Raw genomic sequence first — 26,808 nt, forward strand, 5'->3', positions numbered from 1 at the left:
GGGAGGCGGAGCCTGCGTGGGAGGAGGGGCCTGCGTGGGAGGAGGAGCCTGAGCGGGAGGCGGAGCCCGCGCGAAGGGCGGGATCAGGGGCGGGGTCTGAGCAGAGGCGGTATCGGGGCGGGGCTTGAGCGGAGGGCGGGCCCAGTCGGGGGCGGGGCGCCTCGGCACGAGGCGGGAGGCCGGCGCGGCTGCTGCCCGCTCGCCTGGCCGGCGGACGAGGCCGTCTGAGGCGGCGGAGCTCGCAGCGGGTGAGACGAGCCCTGTCGGGGCGGCCCAGGTGCCGGTTGGTCCCTAGCGCAGCGGGAGAGGCGCGGGCGCGGAGGGGTTGGTGGGGCCGCCCCGCTCCTCGGAGCCCGTGCCGGTCACYCGCGAAAATTGAGGCGCCCGGGCCCTGCCGGACCGAGGAGCYCTCGGCGCCGCTGCTTCTGGGGCCTGCGGGGCTGCTGTCCTGAGGGGCCCGGCGCGGCTGAGKGGGCCGTGCGGGCGGCCCCTGCCCTGGGGGAGCTCTGCGGAGGAGAGGTTGCTGAGGACGGCTCCCGGCACGAGGGGAAGGTCCCGGCCCGAGGGGAGCTGGGGGCTCTGGGGCCCCGCGGCCGCGCAGAGCCTTCTTGGTAGTTTATGCAGCTTTCGCTCTCTGCTTGAAGCCGATGTGCTTGGGTGCTGAATATGCACCTCACTCTCCTCACACACGTTTGAGTAATTGCAGGGTGCCTTTCTGCTCCAGCTTGGCTTGAAAGTGTGCCCCAGTGCATTGCCAACACTGAAGTAAAATAATATAAGATTCAGCAGGTCAGAGGAATGTGTTAATATTACAAATCCAAATCTAAGTCGAATAATAAAAGGAATTTCTACCTCATGAAATGTCCTAAATATATCTTTTGTGTGGTATGCAAATCTTTAGGCTTGATGCAAAGTCTTAATTTTACTGAAAAAGTTAAAATCATAAACCTTAATATTGAGAGCGCAATCATTCTCCTTTGTTCAAAGTTTAGTTCCAAGTTTAGTGCATTCATARAAGTTAGATGATGGGGGTCATTTGTCACTGAGTCTGTCACCCCTTTTGCTGTGTTTGGATGACGTCCAAAGCAGGCTGTTCTTCCAGCCTGCTGCGTGTGCTCCTTGTCCCGGCCCTGTCCTGCCTGTCTGCTGTCTTCCAGCAGCCTCGCTCTTGGCTCCTGGATCCTCTTCTGAGGATGCAGCTTATGACTTATTTGTCTAGAATGTGCTCCTTATTAATCACTAAATGTTAATATATGCTACTATACGGGAAAGTATTCAACTGGCAAGGAAGGGGTCTGATTAGACTATGGCTCAATATTTGATATTTACAGTGTTAGTAAATGTTAGTCTTGTGCTTATGGACAGTCTGTTTTTGGTTGCCATTTTAATGAAAATTTACTGCTCTTTGTTCAGAACATATCCCATCTAGGGGAACGGTGAGGTGTGAAAGCCATGGTGACCTTGATTGATTTTGCTGCAAGTGAAGGAGCAGCTGGAAGATTTTCGTTTTCCCTCGGGTATTTACAGGATAGCACTGGGAGAGGTTCAGTGCCTCTCTTCGGTCATGTGCTGTGCTGGAAGGGGATTGTTTCTCAGTCATAATATTTTGGCACAATGGCTTGAATCCTGGTATAGCATCAATACTCTTGAAATGCAGAGGTGTGTATTTGCTAAGCAAATAAAGGCAGTTTTAGGGGTGTATTAAGTTTTGTTGTAGTGCATTTGACCTTTGGTCTTTAAATAATATCCACTAACAGCTTGTAATAGTTATAGATACATTTTAATAATTTGGTTGAAAACGTCTTTACTGAAGGCAAATGGACTTGGAAAAGCTGAACTGGGAGGAGCTGCGCTCTGACAGTCATTGCAGAGATGGGCTGAGAGCTCCCTGGCCGACGAGGTGGGTGGTCCCGTGCTGGCTGTKCCCACCCTGAGCGTCTGAACCTGTGCGAACGAGACTGCCCTTTCCTTAACTTCAAGAAGCAAATGCGGAAGAGCATTCCGGTTTCTGGCACATTATGCTATTGTCTCTGGGACCTGAACTGTTCTTATAAGGAGCCAAATTTTTAAAGATTGTGGAAACCAAACTGCCTAACTCTGAGAGGAAAAATTTTTTTTTTAATAAATTCAAAATTTATTCATTACTGTATAAAGCAATAATGAAGATTTGGTACAAATAATCTTTTCCTAATATTGCTTGTGTAATGCTGCTTTGCTTGTCTGCAAAACATTTTGTGTTTTGTGTTGTGCATACTCTGTGTGTGTGCACCAGCTAGTTCAATTCCTCCTGGCAAAGACAATTAGAAAGAAACTAAGTACTGGAAAAACAAGTCCAACTTTAAGGGAGAGCTTAAGGTCTGATAAACCATCTATGTTCTGTCTTCTTTCAATGGTCATAGGTTCAGGACCCACAGTTACTTCATGCTGCTTGGACTGCCACTGATGGAAAGTGAACGTTTCTACCAGTTATCAAAAATGCTCTATCTTGCTCTGTCTTTGTCCTCACTAGAAAGAACAGGTGTTTGCCTTGTTCACAATTTAATTATTTGAAGTATTATTCTCTTTTCTATCACTCTTCCCTCATTTGCTAATTTGAATTAATCAACCGAGTCGTGCCATTGTTTTTGATTTTATTAAAATGACATCGGGACACATGCTGAGTGATTCACCACTTGAGCCCTAAGTGGGACATTTCTACTAGATGGATCAGTTTTTAAAATGACAGCATCTGTTTGCTTGTACACCATTATTTATGATTCTTCCCCAGGCGAATGTAGCAGGAGTCTGGTGAGTAATAACCAGCTGTTTGAATTAGCAAGCAGGGAAAGCAGTTATTTGATCTGTGAAGGAGTGTGGGTGCCAAGGCCAGAAGTAATAAAAGCTAAACAGATGCCCCAAATATATAAACCCTGCAAGGGGCTTGTAAATTACTTGAACTGTTCATTGGCAAAACAGTATCAGATGGATTGACTTTATCTGAATGGGTGTTAGAGGAGCCAGTGCCCCGGCACGTCTCGCCGCAGCGCCCTGGGGGTCTGGGGAGGCGCTGGAAGCCCCCCAGGGCCCTGGGCGGCAGCGCAGCCTCCGCACGAGCCGCAGCGCAGGAGGAGCACGTGGCACCGCTTTGAAGGGGACACCGCTAGGAGAGGCCGGGCGTGGGGACACGGGGCTCAGACCGTCTTGTCACGAGTSCTGTTTGCCTTGTGGGCTGGTCCTTGTGCTGACTTTGCGAGCAGCGTCCTCATGGCGAGCAGCTGGTCGGGGCGCCGGCTCGGAGCACGACAGTGGAGCTGGTGCTGCTGYAGCGCTCGGGGCTGCGTGCGGGCTCCGTGTCCCTCGGGTACCTCGCCCTCCAGCACTGCCAAAGTGATTTGTCTCTTTGTTACCTGTGCCTTGCGAGGGAGCTGTTGGAAAATGGTTTTTGGAAGACTTCTGGCATTATTGTGGCAGTTCATGAGGCTGTTCCTGAAGTGGCTTGGAATGGGAAATCCCATCTTGAGAATTTGAGTTTCCTTCCACTGTGATTTTGAGGTCAGGGCTAGGCAGCAGTTTACATTGTTCTCATCAGAGTGATTGCAGTTAACTCTTAAAGGAATTCCTTTAAMAAGTTTATGGCAACAGAAGCAAAAGTTAATTCTTGATGTAGGTCCTTCCCACTTATTAAGAAGATGCACAATAGAGCGCTGTGGAAGTTGCACTGAACGATCAGGCTCGTTTTCAGCACAGTTCATGTGCTGGGAGCAGCGTGTTGGGCAGCTCATCGTCCGCCACCTCCTGCCTTGCTTGGCCCTTGGAAGCTTTCAGGAGGAACTTGCTTCTCCTGTGCAGCTTTGGCTCTCTCCTGCCATTCTCCAGACTTGACYTTGCAGCTACTCATCCCATCCATGTCAGTACTTTCCTCCCCATTGGGATCTGAGCTCACAGCCCTTCCTTACTTGTGGCGATTCTTCTGAACTAAAATTCTAGTTCCAAACATTTTGAAGATTGTCACAGTATTTTATGAATCCTGCTATTTTAAAAAATATTCATTTAATATATATCTTATTAAGATTTATATCACTATGGCATTACTTGTCTCTCTGTGGTAGGTAAAGATGAGACCTTGAAACACATTAGCCTCTAGGTGGTATTATTTTGCCAATTTGTACAAAGGAAAGGAAAGAGGTCTAGCRGTAGCTGTAGCGAGGCTGTTAAAGGAAAGAATCCATCATCAGGATGAGTGATCGATAGATCCAGAACTACATGGGCCCTTGCAAGTGAAAAACTGGGAAGTACCAAAATAGCCTGCAGGATGGAGTGGATCCAGTTCAGGGCATGGGTAGAAAAGTGGAGCTTGTTGGAATCCAAGATACCTAACCACATTTTAACAGCTAGTATTTTTGTGCTGAATAATATTTGCAATTGTGAATTCAAATTAAGAGCTGTCAGGCTTCTGATATAAATTAACTTATCCACTTCCAAATTACCATAGAATTAATTTCCTTCACTTCATTTAGTAGAGGCAATTGCATTAAAGATCAGTGTTGCCTCCTTGTCTTGGGAGTGTCAAATTCTGCGGGAGGAGCAGGACCAGGCAGCTGAATAGTATTTTTGAATGAATTGTACCTCGTAACAGGCTCTTGAGCTTCTTCCTTTAGGCAACTCTGACCTCTTTACTAGGTTTTTACACCATTTCATAAAACTATAAAATAGTTAAATGCCTGCCTTTTRGATTATTTGTTTCCTAAACTTTTAACAGAATTTTCTGAAATTGCTTTAGGATATAATGTGTGCTTGCACAATACATCCCACAAGATTTATATAGAATCTTATATAAGAATTTCAAGTAGAATACCTTAACAAGTTATTATCAGGTTTGCCGTCTTTGTTCTAGTAAAATAAAATGAATAACATGTATGAGAAATTTCTTCAAAAAAAAAAAAAAAAAGAAAAAACCCTAGCTTTTTCTCTATGCAAAACCTTGAAACCTTTTWTTTCTAACCTATCTAAATTATATATGCACTTAGGTATGTCTGTCAGCTGTGTATCGCTCATATTTTAATATGTTAATTATARTTACATTACAGTATTGATAATTATTGTGTTACTACAAATTAATTTTAAATTATTTTTGAAAATACAGCTTGTCTTCACTAACATCTTGTAAGAACATACATAATACGAAAATGTGTATTGTTTAGTTTTACAGATGTTTTAAAGCTAACATACATACACAAGGCAAATTGTGCTGATTACTTAATTAGCAAGGATGGAACGAACTTTTAGCAAGTCCCATGGTTGGAGTCATTTTAAATTAAATATCATCCATGCATTTCATGATCATGCCCCAGGTCTAGATAACAGAAAGGACCAGCTTTTTGGCTAGAACTGAGCTGGTTTTAGCTGCTTGTTTTCTAGTTGTTTGTTGGACTGTTAATACAAGAAGCCAAAAGCGCGCAGACGAGTTTTGCCGCAGAGCAGGTGGGCTGCGGGTGCCGCCAGGCACCCTTGTACTTCGAAGGGGTGAGCGGCGGGACGGCGCGGGACGCGGCGCGGGACGCGGTGTCGCGGGGGGCGCCTCAGGCTGGTGTTGCTTGGGGCCTCCCGCAGGGCCGGTGGAGGCGCCGCCACAGCGGCCATCTTGCTGCGTGGCGGCTCCCTGAGGTGATGTGGGCAGCAGCCGCCGCCGGGGCGCCGCTGTCGTGCCGGGCCTGTGTTGGGGGGCGCCGCTGTCGTGCGGGCCCTTCTTGGTGCACACCAGGCCAAGCCGCGCGCCTGGGCCGGGGCGCAGCGGAGGAAACGCGGGTGCTGCTGCGCCCACCTGCTGGCTCCGCAGCCATTGGATTTAGGTTAAAGTGTTTGTTTCTCTACCCAGGACTGCTCGCCAAAACTCTTTGTGTGCTTTATATTTAAGAAACACAGGACGTGAAAATGTGAGACTAGAGAGGGTGAAGTGCCCTCCAGTCCCGAGGTGGAAGTGAGAAGAGGTAATTGCTGCGGAAGTGTCGTCGCAGCTGATCCTGACCGTTTGCTGAAGAGGATGAATGGCTGTTGAGGGCTCTGCAAGAGCAGAATGAGCACATCGGACTTTAAAGATTCCCCATGTCTTTGCTGGCTGCCTTCCTGCTCCTGTGGACAGGAGATGAATGATAGGGATTAATAAGGGATTAATAATACGTACGGAATTAATTGCTCCACAAGAGTGATTTTCTTCAGATAAGCAAGTTCATGCTGCTCGAGAGTGACAGAGCCACGTGTTTCGATTGTATCTCACAGCCGAGCGTAATTGTAAAGTGCAAGTGTAATGACGGGTATGTCTTTATCAACCTGTTTTCYGCATTGTGTTTTTTATCACTGCCATCTGCTCTGACGGGAGCGGCAGCTGCCAGGTCTCACAAATAGCACTGTCATGTACTTCAGTGTAGAACAACATATTGTTGTAATTTCTCTATTACTAGATGGAATAACTTTAACTGAGGTAAGGTAGCATTGTGCCTGGCGCTTTGGAATATGCTTCATTGCATCGTTTGTAAGACACGCGATGTTCCTTCTGGAGCAGGCTATGACAGCACAACCRGTTCCAATTTCAGAAATCACTGGAAAACACTTCTTTTTCCAAAAATGTTATGTAACATCCATCTGGGATGAAGGCATCTTTGCTTAGATGCAGCTGAGATGCCTTCAGTGGTTAGCGTTAGTTACAAATGTAGCTTTAGTTACGTTAGCTGGATGGAAATTAAATTAAGCTATTATTTGAATTTATTTTATTTTCATTAACTTGAATTTTGGTGTCTTCATATTTACAAGCATATGTAGACAGCTTCTTTAATATTGGAAAAAAAATTCTTCGCTGTTTTTTTTACGGTATTTGGAACATCAAATATCTATTGCGTTTACAGTGTTTTGTTGACAATTTTTGTCAGTAAGCTTTTTAGTGTCTAGGCWGTCTGCTGATTTGTAACGGTGCATTTAGTTATTTCCAGGATTTATGGCTGTGGGTTTCGCTGCCTCCATTGGCCCTTAGGTGTGGGCATTTAAGTTAAGACGAGACTGGGTGCTCCCAGGCACCCAGCTTAGACTCTCCTGGGGCTCCCTGGAGTTAATGGAGAGAGAGGCCTCCTGCGAGCAACTAAACCCTGGAAAGGGTATTCTAGGTGGTGGCGGGTACAACAAGGCACTCCCTGCTGTCCRTTTCCCTCCTTGGGTTAGAAGGGAATTAAAGGATTGGTTTAGATTCCCTCTTGCCTTCAGGTGCATAAAGGTAGGTGAGGTGAATCACATTCTGATTTTCTTTAATTGTTTATATTATAATATTTTCTGTAAAGATTAGGAGGTCAAAATTATGTTCAAAATTCCTCTAAATTCTGTAATTATTTATCATGAAAAAAGTAATAAGTTCTGCACTTTGCTGTTTCCAAGTGATTTGGGCAAGTGAGATGTTAGATATATTCATTTAGATGTTTGAGTGGTTTTTTTTTTGTTTTTTTTTCCAAAAAAAGCCAAAAAAGCAGTTCCACAAAATAATAAGGTTAAAGTTTAACACCTACTATTAACATGAATAAATCTGAAAGAAAAAAAAAATCAAAAGCTGTGGTTACAAAGAAGGTAGAAAAAACCACCAAAGCGGTGCGTATTTTATGTATTTTTTCATTTCCATTTTAGGGAGGATTTTTGTCTATGAGAGAATTAAGTGGAAGAATTGATGAACCTTTATGTGCTAGTAATATGAAACACCATCAGGGTCTTTATTTTGGGGGAGTCTGAGGAAAGCTTTCYGCCTGTGCTTGCAGGTGGGGTCTGGCAAACTTAGGTAGCAAACAGTTATTGACCCAGAGCCTCTGACGGGTATTGAAAGGAATAAATAATGCACAGCATCTTGGTCATAGYAGAGTTTTAGTCCAGTTTTTGTTGCCATCAGTGGCGGGTCTTTTAGCAAATCTTTAGCTGTTAGGAAATGGTGAAAACAAGGGCCTGCATTTTGAAATCTGTCTAATCAGATTGGTGCCTGGAAACTCCTGTCTTATGTTTGCCGCAGTCTCTTGCAAATGATGAAAAGCAARGGAAGAAGGAAAATGGTGTAGCTTGGAACATTTACCTGCCTGTTGCAATGKGTCCATCAGACATGTTTGTGTTATAGCTGTGACACTACATCTTTCAGACCACTGAGAAGAATTGCAGGAAGATGGACTTGGGAGAGTTCTAGCTTATGAGAGCTTATGAGAAACACCATTCTCGATAAGGCAGAAATAAGTCCTTATTATAAAGAAGGTGGAATAGCTGCTTTTGATTCTTGCGTCCCTTTTACTCAACCACAATGGGATGTAAGGTATTGATAACTGTATAGTATTGATAACTGTATAAAAGAGGCAAAAGGGAAACTTATTCAGCCTATTTGGGGAATTGCAGGAAGTGGAAGGATATCTTGGAAAAGTGAGGGAAACTCGGTACACCTTTCACCAAGTTTCTTTGTCTCATCAGACTGAATGTTTATTCTTGGAATGCTGTTGTTGGCCAAGGAGAGGTGGCTGTGAATTGTGTTCTACAGGCGACTGAGATGGGGCTGGAGGAAAGCTCTGGACATTGTGTGCTCTGGAAATGCAGGTGTTGCCTATTGTGATGGTGGTGCATTTTAAGAGCTGATAAAGGCTCCTGGCTCTATACTGACCTTGAGCACATAAAAGATTGCCTTTTTACTCTAATATTATGGAAGTGTCATTTTTATTAATAACACTTTATACATACATATACACCTTTACAGGAATATATATCTAAACATAGTTTTTCTTCCTCCCAGGATTTGCTGATCTTTTTTGAAACTTCTCTTTGATTTAGCTGCCAGACTGAGGCTATAAATGCTGCATTTTTTTGTCCTCTGTTGTAAGTATATTTAGAAGGCTACATAGTTATGTCTGTTCATCATATTTTTATTAATGAACATAGTGTAATTATTGACAGTGTTGACTTTTGTTTCTCTGGATGTTTTAAAAAGATATTGTAAAGGCTTTGCTGAAGTTTGCATGTGCTTTAGAAATTAAATTTAGTCTGTGATTTTTATTACCCTTTTTATTTAATTTATCTTAACTGTTGCTTTCAAGCTGTGAACCAGCTGTTGACTTTGAAAAACATTGTTCAATTTGAAAGGAGCATTTTAAAGCTTAATGTAATGGCTGTAAGTAATCACTGTGGCAATTATATTCTGTGGAGTTGTGCGTCACTATAATAATATTGGAGGTTGTGAGAAAAGGCGGGAGAGAAATGCATCAAGTCCAGACTCTGCAGCTTTGCCCCTGGCACCCAGCACCTCTGTGTCTTGTGCTCAGACCGGTGTCACCGCTTGAATGGCAGCAGAGAAGCTATTGTGGCTGGGTGAGTGCCCAGCAGGAGAAATTAGCCTCCGTTTGAGCATCATTCTCTGTCTTTCATCTCAAACAGGGTATGTTTTTCCCTTTCTCCATTTGGCAGACAGGAGATAGGTTCTTGTTGCATTGACTGAAACCACTGCTGCTCTGCTGGCTCATCTCTCTCTCTCTCTCTCTCTNGTTGTTCTTGTAACAAACCATAAAAATGACATGCAGTTTCCTCTGTCTTGGAAATTTTCCCTATGATTATGTTAAAAGTTAATACACATCTTGTGCTGGCAATGGGTTATTCGGTGAGTGATCTAGCTGTGTGTTGCAGAGAGCCCATATTTGGAAGCCGCAGGCTGTGGTGGTGGTAGACAGGACAGCCTGGCCGCTGGCAGAGCAGAGTGGTGCTGCCCCCGGCCCCTGTGCAGCACGGGTACCCCCGGCCCCTGCGCAGATGTTTGCGCACCCGCCGGGCCGGGCCCTCGGCTCTGCTAACCATTTGTGAGGCAACGGTGTGTCAGGAGGAGAGCGGCTGGGGAGGTYGGAGTCAGAGTGTCCTGAACCTTCCCCCAAATTTGCTTTGTAGCAAGATAGCACTTTGCGGTGGTGCTGGCTGTGTTTGAGCCTTGTTATCAGAAGAAAGACCTAGGAGCAGCAAGACCTGAGCCAATGGGGTGATAGTGACAATAACGGAGCAGGGAGCTAGAGGCCTTGAAAAGTTGGGACAAGATGGGGGACCAGGCCAACCACAGAGACACAATTACTGGTTATAACAGTGTTTGGTTGCCATGGTTTTAGGGGAAGGATAAAAGATGCATATGGCAGTGGGTTTTGTGATGGCACTTATAATGGGTGGTAGTCATGGTGACATGATTGGGATGATCGGGTAGTCCTGCTTTAATATTGGTAACACTTAACTAGAATGTCCTGTAGTTCATCTTAGARAAAAAAAAAAAAAAACTACTATGAGTGAAAGCATATCCAGGCRGGCTGGTCTGCGTGTGCGCATCTTGTGCGTGACATCTGCTGCAAAATGAACGTGCTTTCCAATCTCTGCGCCCGTGTGTAGCGTGCTAGGAAAGCTGAGGTGCACGTACACACCTGGGTGTTCTTGGTCATCAGCCGTATCCCTTCCAAATAGATCTGGTCAAAACTTGACTGACGACCATAGGTTTGACACAATCAAACAGGCACTAAATGCCAATTGTTGGGACAAAGGACATATGTCTTGTGAATTACATTATATACATATGTGTATAAATAAAACATTCAAAGAAAGTAACTGCTGGGATGGAAATAGAAATGGAAGTATGTTCTGAAAAGTTAAAAGCTTAGCCAACGTCCCAAGGTATTTTTTAATGTAGTAGAGTGAAATTCCTCTGGGTGCAGCAAATGAGACACATAAAGTCTAATGCCCTGTGAAATCACAAAAAGACGCTTTCAATTCGTGGAAAAAACAACTTTTATACAAAAATAAAAATTGATAGACTCTTCTTTTGATAATCCAAATACTAGCTTATACTTTAGCATATCCATTACTGTCTATGAAGTATATTTCAGTTGTTAAATGTGCTAGCTGATTTGTCATTATATTGCATTCAAAGTGATGAAGCCTATATTCTCCCATCCTTTTCACTCTGAGAAATTAAACAAAGYGTGTGACAAATGGCTTGCACGCTACAGCAGCTATTTTGGTCTGCAGCTGTACTGCTCTTCTGGAACCAACCCTGGTGCCTAGAGTCGTTTTTGAGCCGGGTGTGTGGCAGGGGCGCGAGCGGCCGTGTGAGGATGGCTCTTTGCCAGGGAGCAGAGCTGCGAAGGGGGCATTGCGGAACCAGGAGGCTTTCCTGTGTCGGGAGAGGAGCGTGCAGAAAGGAGAGAGAACTCCCTGTCTCATTGCAGCCGTTTCTGACCTTCGCAGAATCACAGGGGGATTGAGGCCTGTTGCCTCTTGGCTGTTGCTGGGCACCGCTGAGGAGCATCTTCGCACCCTCCTTCGGGGTATTTAGACACAGTGACAAGGGCCCCCCTGAGGCTTTTCCAGTCTGAACAGTCCCMGCTCTCCCAGCCTTCTCCCTTAATGATCTCGGTGACATTCCGGGGACCCTTCCCATGCACCCCTGGCAGGAGGGAGTGGGGTGATGCAGCTCCAAGCAGGACTGTGTGGGAACAACTGCATCTTTTGCCMCAGCATATGGCAGTGTTAGCACTTAGGAAAACTCCCCGTGCACTGCAATCATGGTAGCCTCATGGGCAGACCTGGAGAAGAGCATAAGATCGAGAGGAATCCAGTTTCTGCTTTTTTTAGGAATAAATGAAGAGTAGTGCATGGGTGGATGTGATATACTGAAGGCTTACAATAACTTCTGTAGAGAAAGGCCTGTCTTGGARATCTTGGAGTCCTCTGAAGGAGGCAACAAACATGTGGGATAGGAAATCTGGTTTATATGTTCTTCTCGGGGTCTAAAAATAATAGTGAGGTCCTCATCAGTGTCTTCCTAAGAAAGCAGGCAGCTGTGGGATAACTGGGCAGGTGGCCAAGTAACTGGAGCAAGACGTGTTAGGATAGATGGTCAGTTTTCATGGTGTAATCCTGCAGAGATCTGCATTTCATCTGTTCGACATACTCATACATGGCCTGGAAAAGAAGGTGAACAGACAATTCCAAGTTATTCAGGATAGTAAAAATAGAGGCTGACTGCTGAGAGCTGTGGAAAGCCTTCAGTGTAGTGACTGATCAGATGTAATTCAATGCATATAAATTTGAAGTGATGAACAGAAGGAGAAGCAATCCTAACTTTACAAACACAGTGAGGAGCCTTGTGCTGATCATTAAGTCATGAATGAGACCTAATACTGTAGCAAACTTCTGTGGAAGTGTTGGCTTAGTATTCCATCGTAATCAAAACAAGAAATACTGTGTTAGGAATTATTAGAGAAGGAACAGGGAGCAAAACAGGTAACRTCATAACATCCTTGCATAAATTTGTGGTGCTTGTGTGCTGTGAACGCTCTATGCAGAGCTGTTTCCCCATTTCAGAAAGCAATGATCTAGAACAGGTTAGCCGAGAGTGACAAAGATGATCAAAGATCTGGGATGAYTTCTTTGGGGGAAAGCTTCAGCTTTGAAGACAGACAACTGAAAGGAATATAATATTTGTATGAAATACTGTGGAATAGGAAGAGTGAGGAAGGAATGATTATTCACTGTCTCATACAGGAGCTGGGGGTGGCATTTGTCAAAGCAAAAAGAAAAGGGAGGTGTTTATTCATACTGTGCACAGTTGAGCTATAGAACTCTTTGCACCCAGATGTGGTAAATGCTAAAAGCTTCCATGTGTTCAGAAAGTGCCAGCATAAATTKCAGAAGAAAAATCCATTTATGTGTATTAAAGTACCCAAATTTAAAAAATGAAGACCCACTGCACCCTGACTCTGAGCTCCTGCTCGAGGGTGAGGAGGTATCCCTACGTGCTTACCTAGTTGTTCTCTTCTCTAGGCGTTCTTCTCTGGCTGTTATTAAACTAAGACACTGAACAGAATGGACTTTAGGACTGAATTCATGTGGCTGCTCTTCCATGTTTATATTACCCTAGATTTGACCCAATTTAGGCAAGAAATTGCCAATGATATAGACTCACTATTAGGCTCAGTATTTTTTTACCTTTAAAATTTACCTCCAGCTCCACAGAGGCACCGTGGGYTTAGGCTGATCGACCTGCGAGTGTTGAGTAGCCCTGTGGGCTGGCCTTTCTGGGTGGAAATTTTGAATTGGTTAATGGGACAGTGACTTTGGTCCCACTGTTGCAATTTTTCTGCGTGCTTCGTTCCTCATTGTACAGCACAAAATCGTGCACTTAAGTTCAGTGCTTCTGTGTGCTCCATGGCTGTGTTGCTGTCAGGAAGGAGCCAACTCTCCATCTTCTCCTCAGCAGGAATCTTCTCATTTACATGCCTTAAAAACAATTTCTGTGAATTTAATTAATCACAGTTACATGGTAATAACCCTTGGAATATTTTTATGGGTAAATAATGTATATCCCCTGCTGTGGGAGGGATCTGCTGGTTCCAACATTCAATTATTGCATAATCTACTTCCTATTAAATAATCAGTGAGTGAGACCCAAGGAAAGTAACAGCAGAGAGGGTAATTAGCAGCTGTTTTGTGTCCAGGACAGGGACATATCTTCTCAATGCTCACTCTGAAGCCCCTGCAGTTAAGGAGGATGCCGTTTCGTATTGTGCCACCAAGTGACTGTTGCAGGTGGGATGTCTGCTTGGTGGCGTGTGGGGCCGTGCACAGGGGTTTGGGCTGGTTCTCAGTACAGGGAGTTTCAGTGAACATGGGGGCTGGGGAACATCTGGCTGTGAGATTTGGTTCGGTCCTTCTGTCCAGCAGTTTTTGAGCAGTCCCAGTCGCAAGGGAATCACTTTCTGTGTAAAGGGGAGGACTGTTACCATCCAGCAGCGCTGGCGGAAGGGAAGGCTTGCCCGGGGTGCCTGCGGCCAACGGGGTTGTGTRTGAGCCCCTGCCAGCTGCTGTGCCCAGCCTGAAGGGGGGTGGCTGCTGAACCCCGGCAAGAGGGAGGAGGGGCTGGCTGTTGCTGACTGTTTTGAGGCTGCCTTGAATGCCTTTACTAGCTGTTTCTGTCAGGGACTTGCTAAGGAAAAACATCATGCTGGTGCGTAGGACACAGCACATCTGTGCTGTGGCAGAGAGCACAGGCTGGTGCCTGGGGATGGTCTTGGGAACCCTGCTGGAGATGGAGACCGTTATCTGTAGGCAAGACTTGAAGCCTGATGCTGGGTTCCTCTGAGGYTTGGGCAGTGCCGCGTGCTGTGAGTGGAGCTGGACAGCAGGTGTTTATGGGCAACCTGTGTGGCCGTGACCTGCCGGCCATTCAGCGGGCACCGACATGCTGCAGTGTGTTCAGGRTCTACTCTGAAGTGAGGTCATGTTTGCCTAAGAAACGCTCGCTTTAAGAGTAGTCCCCACACTACTACTTATGCTGTAGTCCCCACACTGTGATTATCATGAACACTAGCAGATAATTGTATTGTTCCCAGTTTGTTTCTTTTTCCTCCTTGTCCTTGGTGATTTCACTTTTATTTAATGTTGTATTCTCTGTTGTAATTACTTCTTTAATCTGTAATGTTGTTGCTTGCCTGACTCCCCTAGCTCCTGGCTGCCTTCAGGACCAGCACTGTAAACAAGTCATAGTGTCTCAACAGTAAGGCTCCTGCTGAAATAGCTCCCTAAATAAATAAAAGGCAAATTAGATATTGGAAAAGAACTTAAAATAACATCTGAGTTCCTGGAGACTTCATCTTACATCTCTGTTAGGGATGAATGGGTTCAACATGAATAGTACTTCCCTGGAGTGAAAAATAATGAAAAGCTGGTCACCAGCCTCTGTAGGCTGAAATGAGAGTAGACTTCAGTGGTAAATAAGAGCAAAATGCAAAGATACCCCTGCGTGAAGGATGGGAGGAAGTTGTGAACATGGTTGTACTATGAGCGTGCTGTCTCTGACTGGGCGCTCTCTTGCCTCTAGGTATCTGCTTCAGCTCTGGTGGCTAGAGTGTCTCTTAGCGCAGCGGGAAGAAGCTGAAAGCCCCTCGTGGAGCTGCACAGGCAAGGCAGAGGTCAGCTGTTCCTGCCAGCCCTGGGCCTTCCGAGCGGCTCCGTGGCCTTCCTCATAGATTCACAGCTTTCAAACCTTGCGTTTAATTCTTAACTCTTTAGTGAAACACAACCAGTTGAAATTCTCTAAGTGAGCTTTCTCCTGTTTTTTTTTTWWTTTCCCCCCCACCCCCGTACTGATGCAATGATAAAATCTTCCTGTGTTTCTCCTTCATACAATTTACTCATGTTTGCATTTTGACTGTTACTCTGATGTGTTACTGTAACTCCATGCTCAGCCCTTCTCCGCACCCACTTCAGGAGTCTGGGGCTGGATGAGCCCTGACGAAGCGTGCACGGTTGCTCCTGGTGTTCTCCTTGTGCGTGGGATCCCAATCYGCCTGGATCTCAGATAGCATTCTGCTGTCACCGAGGGGGCCAGGCTGGTGTACTCTGTCACTGGATGTATTTATTTCCTGGGTTGTGAAGTCCTTGGTGAAGTAGGACCCTCCAGCTTGTCAAGTCCATGACTGTGATTGAGCAGGCTCGTGAGCTCAGCGTTATCAGGATRTAATTGTACATGCCACCCGTGAATCCCCATCGGTGCCCTGTCCAGTGCGTCACAATGTGAGGAAGAGGGGATTGTTTCTGCTGCCCTTCCTTACTGCCCTTCCCTCCTTTCCTGCAGTTACTGACAGTGGCTTTGGTTTGGCTGCTGCCTCCATTGTCTTTCGTTGGCCTGAGCACCTCCAGATGCACTTTCTTCATTTGAGCCTGGACTGAGGAGCAGAACTTCCAGTATCTGGGAAGAACCCTTTCCTTTAGAGATGCCCTGACTGCATCTTGCACCACACAGACCCCTACCTAAAAACCTCTGCCTGGCWGAAGGAGAAAATCCAAACAAGTGGCTTTGCTCCAGCTAGTGCCCCACGAAAGCTGGAGGAGGGTGTTCCTCCCTGTGGCAYGTGCGTGTCGGATTCCATGCCAGCCGCTGCACTTTGCACGCTGCTGTCACATGAATTTGTTGCTGAGGAGCAATTCCAGGAGATGCTATTACCATGCTCTTGTGTATCTGCAAAAAGAACCATTTTTTTTTTTTTTTTTGCTGAAGTGACATTCTTGATGTGCCTGTTTAGGAAAACTAGTCCAAATTGCTTTGTGTGTAGCAGCCTTGTGCTGTGGCCTGGTGAGGAAATAGCGGCAGTTCCTGAAGAGGGCAGCATGGATTAGCTGATGCTCCCTCACATGCTGTTGTACTTTATATTCCAACCATGTCTGGGGCAGAGCTAGTGGAATGTAAAAGAGCATTGAAGGAATTGGTAGTAAACCTCTGCTCTGTGGTAAGGTGCCTGAGTTGAGCAGCGTTATCCCCGCTGCAGGTACCTGTGGGGAAYGTGCCCTCCCCAGCAGCCGCGGGCTGCATCCAACTCGCAGCGGTTGGTGCCCATGACCAGGCTGACAGGACGCTCTGTTCTCCAGCTGTCATAGGCCAGAAGGGAACACATAGAAAGCCCCAGTGAAAATCCCAGTGTATTCCCACCATGCGTTTTCCATATTTTATTCAGAGTGAGATACCCCTGCAGCTCACATCTGTGCACTTCAAAAGAGTTGGTTGGTAATTACTGCATTGCSAACACTTATGTTTTGTTTTTAATAAACAAAACTGCAGCATATCACCTTACTATTTCTTAACTGCAAGTTCCCATTTCCCAAACAGCCTGCTCTATTTTGGACCTTCTCTTAAACTGCTGATTTCTCTGTATTACAAATTTACAAAAATTTGAATCAGTGGTACTTTATAGTTGCACAGTTAAAATTAAAAGCCAGAGAACGSAAAAATTTAGGTTCCAACAGTGACATTAACCCAAATGCAGTATTCTTTCTACTTTGCAGTAATAAAGAGCACAATAAACTGCATATCAAACTGGGAGAATCTTGTAAAGCAGTAATTCCACTGACTTTAATGCTTTACTCCTTTATCCTTTCTGTGCTTGTACTTCATTTCTCCAAGAATGTTTTGTTTCAGTATCTTTTTAAAAGCACAAAGGATGAAAAGGAGAAGTAAAAAGGGCATGGTTCACACTCCCTTGTGAGCTGAAATTGTTCCAGCTGCTCTAAGCGATGGGTTCTCTCACCTGCTGTTGGTGGCATTGGCTGAGTGGCCTCCTTTGCACCGCCCGTCTCACACTGCCGTTCTTAACATGGGCTTGTTTTCCAGAGATTTTTAGGGGACCTTACTTCCCAGTGAGAGCATAAGGTCCTGGTAAATTGACAGTGTAAGATGGTGTGGTGATGCGAGGGAACGAGATTCCCTAAGGTTTGTATGGAGGGATCTCATTTTCTTCCTCTATGTACAGGCTAATGATATTCTTAGTTGGACCTGACAATGTTGTTCTGGTTCGAGACAAAGTCTGTACTTGCCCAGGGTCTGGCAGTGGTGCTGAGAGAGGATGTGGTGAAGAGCTGAAGCCAGTCCTGCACAAGGTGGGAGACATCAGGCGGCTGGTATAAGTCAGTGTCAAACCTTTCCATACACTTSTGACTTGGGAGCTTTTTGGCATCTGCAGCTACTTCTGGAGTCTCCCTGCTATGGGAACAGTTTTCTGTTGTGGGTAATAGCAGGGTGAGAACTGCACCAGAGAGATTAATGTTAGGGATAATACCAGTGGTATCTCAGTGATTAGCCTATTACAGTAGTGAGTTTTCTGGGGAGGATGGTGACGGATGATTTATACTGCACAGGTATTTCCTCTGTATCCAAATGATAGGCAACTATGGCACTTTCTTGCAAAAAGTTGGTATGTTTTCGTACTCCTGAAGTTGCCTGGACCATGGCACTCTCCAAGCTAGTTGTTTGTGAAGGTGATAGACAGACAGGAATGGACAGAGGGCTAGATAGAGAAAAAGGATGCTGATGTTTCCATAGCTGCTTGGAAAACCTAGGAGGGCAAGTTAGCGAGCTGTTGTGARCCTAACCCCAAAACTTACCTGTCCTGATGATTTAGGAAAAGTGGGAGGAACTTCATCCAGAGATGTGTAGGGGCACCTTTGTGAGCACCAAAATACGCATAGGCAAGAAGTGCAGCAACACTGACAGCACTTTTGCTGCCATGCTCTGTCTGCTGTGCAGGCATCAGCTGCTGTTAGCCACTGCAGTATTTAGAAGAAATATATCCTGTGGAGTATAAATTCCAGGGGTAAAGGCAGTTTCACASTGTGTGTATAGTATTTGGCCATGATCTCACTGTGCCAGGAGCTGTTGTCATGTGTAATAGTGATTGAATAGAAAAAATGCACGCCTAAGGTGGTAAAGGAAAGTAGTTACAATTTTCCATGCATGGCATTTCATCCCACACCATTTTTTCTGTGCCTTATTTAAGCACTGACTGTAAATGTTACTGACTAGATTGTAGCATCACTACCCAATGAACTTTCCACCATTTCTGTAGGCTGAGATAAAGAATTTCGGTGTTCTTGTGGAAAGCCTATTCTGCCAAAATCCTATTGAATTGCACATGGCAAGTGTGTGTGGTTTTTTTTTGTGTGTGTGTGTGGTTTTTTTTTTCTTCCCCTTTTAGAACTGAAAACTACCCAGTAGCTTGTTAAGGGTTATAAAAATGATGCATCATTTGAAGCTCTTCTTGCGAATATTGGAAGCTCTTCTATCATGTTGTTTGYAGATTGACCAGGATAGCAGCAAGCAGCTGAAATCCTGCTCTGTTCTTTGTAGCCTTTGTTTAATTGAGGGGTGCCTGGATTCTTTCTGGTGCCCACTCTATACTTCTGCAGCGAAATGGGTACCTATGTCCCATCTGCTGCCTTGGTAGTTAAATAAGCAACTTCCYACCCTTGCTGTCCACCTTATGGAAGGTAACACAATATCATCTCTAYTCTCAGTTTCTATTATCAAATTAAAAAAAAAAAATGCTTGCTATCAAATGCTTGCTAAAAATAATAATAAACATTTTTAGTGTGAGCCTGAAAAAATTAAAGCAATTTAGTGTCATTTTAGACATGAATTTTCCTTTGAGATCTTTCAGGTGCTTCCCTCCCCGCCAGGGTTGCTCATTTCTTCCCGCTGCAGTGGACTTTGCGTGCAGAGGCCTGGGCAGCTCGGGAGTGGGACTGCCAGAGGTGCTGAGCGAGGCTCATTCCTTCAGCTCCTGCAGCAGGTCAGGGTAAATGAGTGAGCTGGAAAGCCAAGGCTGACATTGCTGCCTAAGAAATTAAGTGTCATGGGTTTCAACTGTCCTACTTTTGGGTAGAATGAGATCCAAGGCAGCAGCATTTGGGTGGTAAAGTCCCGTGTGTACTTTTTTTCCCCATTGAGAAATGAGTTTGGGCAAAGTTACCAGGTAAAAGTAGTTAAACAAATTGATATTAATTTCTGGGGATTTTTCATCATTTTATGTTTCCTGGACAGAGATAGCACCTTCTGTGACAGGAAAGAGTTCTGACTCAKCAACAGGTTAATTACTGGACTCCGTGTGTGGGAATACAGTAATTCCCGTCACTATAGTTCTGGATCTTTGACAGTGTTAGAGCCGTGTTGAGGAGAGATGCAGGGTTGAGATTGTCACCTGGCTGCTGCTCGCCCAGCCCTCCCTCTGGGACTGCTCCCAGCATCGACGGGACCTGCACGAGGCCTGGGCACCWGGGGATGCGGCAGCTGGGGGCTGTGCTGGTTGTGCTGCTTAGTTCTGTCAGTTCAAAGCACTGTAGATGAAGAGGTCATTTGGAAGTGTGTGCAACCCTGGACACATATGCAGGGTTAATGTCTTGTCAGTGTTAGACCAGAGAGCTCTATTACATGCTATTCAAATCCTCCAATGTATTTTTATAAAGTGTCCCCCATCATGCTTCTATCTTATTTAAAATAACCCAAAGCATGAAGGGCAGCTGGCAATCTGCATTCTAGCAAGACTCTGCTCTGCTGCTTTGCCACCTGAATGTTTAAATACCCAGAGGTGCCTTTTTTTTTTTTTTTTTTTTTTTTTTTCTCTCCCTCCCCCTAGGGAGGGAGGTTTGTTCAGGTGACTGTCCCATCTTCATATGCAGCTCTGAGGGTCTCTTGTCCTGGTCCAGAGCGGCAGTGTAGGCAGGCCAGACTTGATTAATAATTACCTGCACATTGAACCTAATCTRATGTTTGAATTTATTGTTTTTAAATAACTTTAATTAGAATTTGSAGATACCTAGCTGAAATGCAAATGTCAGGTGTGGAAGTAGCTCTCGGAACAAGGACAGCTGCAGTGACATGGTTACATTTTCCAGTAGTAGCCCTAGCACTTCTGAGTAGAGGACAATTGGTCTGGACAGATTTGGGGTTTGAAAATATCCTTTCAGAGAGATTCTGTCTTTGCTTAGCTTTTTCCTTGGTGCTTTCTGATTGGTGCTGCTTTATTGCAGAACGAAATGGCTGATACAGTTCTAGATTAACTTAGTCTCTTYTAGGAAGTGTGGGATCTTTCCCTATGCGCTTTCTCCAAGATGAGACAGTGTCTCCTACCATGATGCCTGAGACAGACAGGGCGGCAGCAGGTGCCGCAGCCCCTGAGCAAGGGGYGTCTTTGCTGTGTGTAGCTGCCCTGCGGCTTCCAAGAGCCTCTTTCCCCCCTACCTGCCTGATTCTTGGCTGTTCCCAACTCCTGATCTGTGCCCCTGCTGGCCTTTTGCTTTTGTTCTTTTCCAGATAATCAGTCTGTGTTCTCTCTCTTGATCATGCTGTGGAAAACACTGACTCTGTGTAATAAAATCAATGATATTTCTCCACAGACCTTTCATTTCAGACCAAGCAGAGGAGTTTGAGCAGGCAATGATAGCCCGTAATTAACATTCCCTTGGGAAGCGCCTGAAGTTGTTCAGAGCCCTGAGTGCAGGTGCTGGCCCTGCAGACTGCCTTTCCCCCCCCCCGCCCTGCACTGGGCTTGCTGGGAGCTTTGCTAGTCACAGTCTTTCTCCCTGAGGGAATCCTGGGTGACAGCTCSGGTGGGGTGATAAACCAGGCTACACAGGACGTATTTCAGGTGTCCTCAGGAAGAGGCTGAGCTTGGCAGCTCAACTCTCTGCTTTTCTGAGTCGGTCTAATCTTGTCCTACGTCCTCTCTTCCTACAAGCAATGACTCCACAGTGATTCAAGCACACGTGACAGTTTAGTCTGAGGACCTTGGTCTATTTTCTGTTGTTATTTTGTAGTAAGGTTTCTTGTAGGCACAGCATTATGCTAGTTTAAGTAAAGCAAATATTATTTCTTGATACAAAAACAAGGCTTCACAGACCAAAATTATTCCAATACATAAGCTTAAAGAACTTACTAACCATTAACATTTGTGTGCAATCAAAGCATAATGGTTTTATTATTAGTTAGCTGTTCAGAGTTGTTACTAAATTTGACTTTCCAGAAATGGTTGCCAGTAGCCTAATTAAACAGTTAATAAAAATATTAATGCAATTTGCTTCAGTGTAATCAGAGACCTATAAAGTGCATTTTACCAAGTGTTAATACAGGCGCACACACACTTGGACATTTTTTACGCATTTTCAGCTCTCTAGCATTACCTCTGCTGCCTCCAGCAGCTTGAGGAGTGAGAGGCAGCTCAGCATTGATGTCTGGCTGGCAGGACTGAGGCTGAAGACTCTCCAGAAGATGTTGCAGCAGAGCCACGGGCTATGGGCTGGGTCCGGGAGCCCAGCTGAGTGAGGTTCTGTTTTTTCCTCTGCAGGAATCTCAGTAAGCACTTCCCAAAATGTAGTTTACCTTAACCTCCTGAAAAATCTCCTCTCCTATCTCAACACGTGCAGAAGAACAGGCCCAGGAAGCTGTGGCAGRTCAACCATAACCACACAGTAGGTGCCCAGCATGCCCTGCCTGTGCCCATGGGCAGTAGTGCCCATCTCTCTGCATACCACGACTTGGTGCAGTGTGCCTGAGGTGCTGGAATAAAAGTGTCTGTTAAAGCATTCTCTTATCAGGGATATTCACTTTGGCAATCAGTCAGTCTACTCTTTGCCTAGGGATACTCAGCCCAAAAATTTACGTTCAAGTAGTAAACTTSTCTGGAGGCTTTGACCTTGTGAGCATATTCTTGTACATCTGTGGAGGACAGACTATTCTGATGAAGTGTCCGAAAACAACTGCTGCAAGAGCAATGATCTGAATGGACCAGGTTTTAAAAAACAGCCAGACATGGCATGCATCTGAGCTTAGGAGCAGTATTTGCCAAAACATACCCTATGTCTGAATTTGGAGTCAAGCAGGGAGAGCTGATTATCAGATTATTGAACCGGGACACCCCAAGTACAGTTTCATCAGGTATAGTCCCAAGTACAGGTATTGTCCCTGTATAGAGATCAGAAAACACATCACCTTCTTGCTCACCGAGCCCCTCTATTCACCATCTCCAGTACTTCACTGAAGGTGATGACATCCCATCTTACAGCATTTCAGGGGATTTCTCTTTACTGACATGGACCAGTTGCCTCCACCTTTTGTTAGCTGTAGACTTACGAAGAGATATTCATGTTTTAAATATGGTGCAATGACATCAATAGTAATAATTATTGCATGCATCAAAGCTTTGGAGATTAGCCACGGATCATGCATCTCAATGGCAAATAGTTATAATAGCTCCATACGTGCAACATCAAAGTCTGAGGAAACGTTGCTCTGTATAAAAAATACATCAGAATGATCATCCCACTCCAAGCAAAGTGCAGAGCTGCAGACGTGCACGGAACAAATGCAACACATTTCATACTCATTTGGGTGTTTCAAGTAGGAGAGAAATTGATTCCACAGCCCCAATTACCAATCTACATCTAGTGAAGACTGTATTGAAATTATGAAATTTCACACAATATTAGGCTTAAGTTGACTCCTCCTTCTGAAAATGTATTTATAATTAGGGCCTAGAAAAGCAAGAGGTAGTATTGGGGGGTTTCACTTTTTTATATGCTCCTGACAGGCACAGAAATTTCTGAGATTGCATAAAATTCTTAAAACCGTGATATTTCAAGTGTCCTTTTGCTGAATTGAAATGACTTTCTCTTGATTAAAGAAACTACTACTTTTTTTTTTTTTTTTTTTTTTTTTTAATTTGCTGCCGGGAAAAGAGGAATTCCAACCTAAGATAAGTGCAGACTCTTTGTACTGAGCCTTGGCAGGACTACTGAAAAAGGAACTGCAAAATGGTGACACTTCTGAAGTCAGGAGCTGAACTTCGCCGTGCAGACATGCTTACTCGCTCCTCCTCTTCACAGCTGTTTAGCTTCATCGCCCCCAGCCCCAGAGGGACTGACAGCAGGAAGGACACGGGGCCGTGTGCTCCGGCAGGCAAATCAAAGGCCCAGCCAAGGCTGTGTCTCAGCTTCGAGGCTAGAGGAAATCAGAGACCCTCATTAAAGTTTCAGAAAAATCTAACTAGATATGAGGACCGCATTCAAAAATGCATTCAGGGGAAAACAAATATTGTTTTAACTTTATTAATAATTGATGAGTTGCCAGCAGAGATCCTCATAGCATTAAGGGAATTGAAAATTAAAGGCACAAAGACACTACTTTAAGAAAACATCTTGATAAATAATTAATATGGTACAGACCTACTGGAATCTGAAGAGAGCAGCTTTTAGCTCATCTTGTCAAACCTAGGCTTTCTAACACCACATTTTCTCCCAGACTGAGAACGTGGTCATTTTCATTTTTTATTGACAACAGCACTAGGTGTTTGCGCTGCTGAGCTGAAATCATTTACTGGCTTCTGTATCAGTTGCTGGTGCTGAGGCCCTAGGATCCTGAGAGTGTGGCCACCTTAGATCAAGGGCGAAAAGGATTGTTAATTATTTGGACAGCAGTAGAGAATATTCTCCAGTATCTGTTTCAGGGAAACAAATGTTTGTCAAGATCAAAATGGATCGGAGGAGGAGAGGCCRTCAATGGCTGCTTAGCTGCATGATGTGTAGATAGCTGGAAGAAGTGTCATGGGATGCGTAGCCTCAGGAGCAGCTGCTTCTCTAGTTTTTATCTGCCTAGAAAGGTGCATTTTCAACAGTGAGACCAGTCTTGGGTCTGCACTGAATAATTCACAGGCCAGCACTTCCCCTCTGTGTTGTGTCTCCTGCGCAGCTTAAGGACAACAAATAGTATTCCACAGAATACACGGAGGAGTTCATCGGTGTGAATAAAGAAAGGCTGGACGTGCAGCGTGTTAGCAGAAGTAAATCTGGAATTTCTGCATTTCCCCCCGGTAGCAGCTCTTCTCCGGTGCTCTGAGCACATCCCGTGAGAAGCAGAGTTCAGAGCCGTGGCTGAAGAGCTCTGCTGATGCACGTTCTGTCATACAGAGATACCACCGTGTTGAAACAGAATACTGAACACTGTGAGAGCTAACAGAGCTGCTGCTGTCTCTGAAACYTGTGCGCTGCTGAAGGGYGTACAAGCTCTTTAAAGTCCCAATTTATTCTAGTCCACTCCTATCTTTTAGGTTGCTATAATGAAGCAGCGAGTAAGTCAGGCATAATTGCTGGCAGGCATTTTAATTTAAGAAACTGCACAAGAGGATCCACAGAATTATATTTATCATTTCATTCCTTTAAATAAAGCAAAAGTGAATGCTCTTTCCTCATTACAAATATCTCAGTATTTTACATACAGAAGGTTTGTTGAGATTGRTGGAATTCATGAACACCCTTTATTTACTACAACAAGGTTAATAATTAAGCASAGAAGAGAATATCCGTGAATGTTGTTATAAAAATAATTCTTGCCCTAGTTCCAGGCAGAAATCCCATGTATATTAGTGATTGCAAACATAAGGATGATCCTGTAGAACTGTAAAGAGGAGTTCTTTTTCTGGGGATAAGGTAAATATACTATTCAGACATTGTCTTGACATATTAGTGAAGCAATAGTAAGTGAGGGCTGGGATCCAAGGTCTTCTGTAGAGCTCCTGGATGCTCTGTACTTGCTGGGTAATGAAGGATTCTATTAGATACTAACACAAAATGTTGCTATAGAATGTGCAGAATTACCTAGATTGCAACTGAAAGCGAGAACCTCCTTTCACCATTCCCAGTACCTGGCCCGCGTTCATGCATGTGCCCCRTGCTCAATGAGAGCTCACCGCTCCTGCTTGCTGCGGGGACCGTGTTTGCTGTCTGCAGGCAGCAAAATCTGCCCTGGGTAAAGCTGGAGGACTGGCAGGGCCTGGGCAAGTCACAGAAGGGGTGGTGGGATATAGCTGTTCARCTGTAATCTGGAGAAATAAGTTCTCTTGAAGAAGGGTCCCTTGTTGCAGTGCTGGTGTCAGTGTTGCTGGGATGTAGCCAGGAAAATGGTTGGTGCAGTGGTTAGAGCAGCAGGGGAGGCCACGAGGCAGCGCTGGGAGCAGCTGGCGTGGCGGTGTGGGTGTGAGCGGGCAGCGCTTCCCACAGCAGGGCAATGAAGGCCTGAGCTGCTGCTCCGCGGGGCGATGCTGCCCGGGAAGCTGTGCCGCTGAGGCCGGTAGGCTGGCTGGGAGGCTTCCCGCCGTCCTGGGGCAGCAGTTATTCATCGGGTCTGTTCACTCGTTCCTTTCTTCACTGCTCTGCCTTGGCTCCTGCCATCGCTTCTGCTCGCCAGGGCCTGCCCTGTTTCCTAAACTCCTCCAGCTCTGCTCCTGCTGGCTCTCCCTGCCCCAGCTCCCGCCATTGCTTCTGCCGTATCCCTCGCTCTTGCTGCTCCGTTTTCCCTTGAGGAGGCCCAGTTCACCGTGCCGCTTGCTAACGGATGAACGTCCACCCTYGAGACAGCCTGTTGTTGCTTGAAGATGCTGACTGTGGCAGCCTCATCCCTGTTAGGCCTCGTTGAGAGACTGTCTGAGCTGATTTAACAAAACAGGGAAGCCAGCCAGCCAGAGTTATCTCGATCAGAGGCATATTCGAGGAGTGATTAGCTGCCTAAACGTACACTCTAATTATCTACGCTGAGTGCCTTCTGCACATCATTGCCCGTTTTTCTGAGTGTTTTTATTTAAGTTGATAATGGAAAATGAATAAGGCCTCAGTTCCACTCTGATTGTGACACTTGTGCCAGAAAATACCTGAAGATGAGCATTTTGTGTTCACAATAGTTGGATTAATATTTAATTTGCTGGCATCCACCAAGCTGATTAGTTTTCTTCTGATATGGTTCAAATTTGTAATTACAGGAACTAGCTCTTCTTGGGCAGTTCCTGGGGTAAGAGGCAGCCCTGACATGACTGTGACCACAGTTTCATTGGGCTGATGCAGTACGTGCTTATCATCATCTGAAATCTCTGCTGCTGGAAAGAGGTGCAGGCTGAAAGTCACTCCATATTCCTAGGGGACCGAGAAAATCTGTCACCGATTACATTTAAGATGAGGAGAAAGAGGTACCTGGGCATGGAAAAAAGATGGAGCCGTGTCATGCCTCAAGGAATGTGTGATCTTTCCTGCTGCTGCAAATGTTCCTTGGTGACATCAGCCCATCCTGTGCTGCAGGCTCAGATCCTGCAGCACTGCGGTTTGTTTTACACTGAGGACAGGCAGAGCTAAGGAGGACAGAGGAAGCCCCCACATTGTGGTCATCCTCTGCTGAGGCTGGGGAATGCTGAAGGATGGGGCTATCAGTGACATGCCACTGAAAGGCCTCTACACCACCGTGGAGCCAATCTGAGAGGCCAGCCTTGGGTAACAGAGGGCTGGCCTTTCTTAGGCTGCAGCCACTAGCACATGCTCATGAGAAGTGTGCAGGGCATGAATTACATGAGTGTTCTCCTGGGGTCTTCAGAGAGTTTGTTAATTCTCCTGGAGCATTAGGTAGCTCCAACKGTCTCCTTGAACAGGTGCTTGGGAGCAGTGCCC

At 45.4% G+C, this 26,808-nt stretch overlaps 1 protein-coding gene across 1 annotated transcript in view; it reads right to left on the bottom strand.

The window, feature by feature from the left end:
• The window catches only part of KDM8 (lysine demethylase 8), a 9,137-nt gene extending 5,376 nt beyond the window's left edge, over nt 1-3,761 (bottom strand). Inside the window, exon 1 of the mRNA XM_026053878.1 lies at nt 3,177-3,761. Coding sequence (XP_025909663.1) covers nt 3,177-3,761 — 585 coding nt within the window. The remainder of the gene's footprint in view (nt 1-3,176) is intronic.
• Nucleotides 3,762-26,808: the final 23,047 nt, after the last annotated feature.

This window comes from Nothoprocta perdicaria, unplaced genomic scaffold (assembly GCF_003342845.1).
Source record: "Nothoprocta perdicaria isolate Ctin4 unplaced genomic scaffold, notPer1 scaffold_12, whole genome shotgun sequence".
Taxonomy (NCBI): Eukaryota; Metazoa; Chordata; class Aves; order Tinamiformes; family Tinamidae; genus Nothoprocta; species Nothoprocta perdicaria.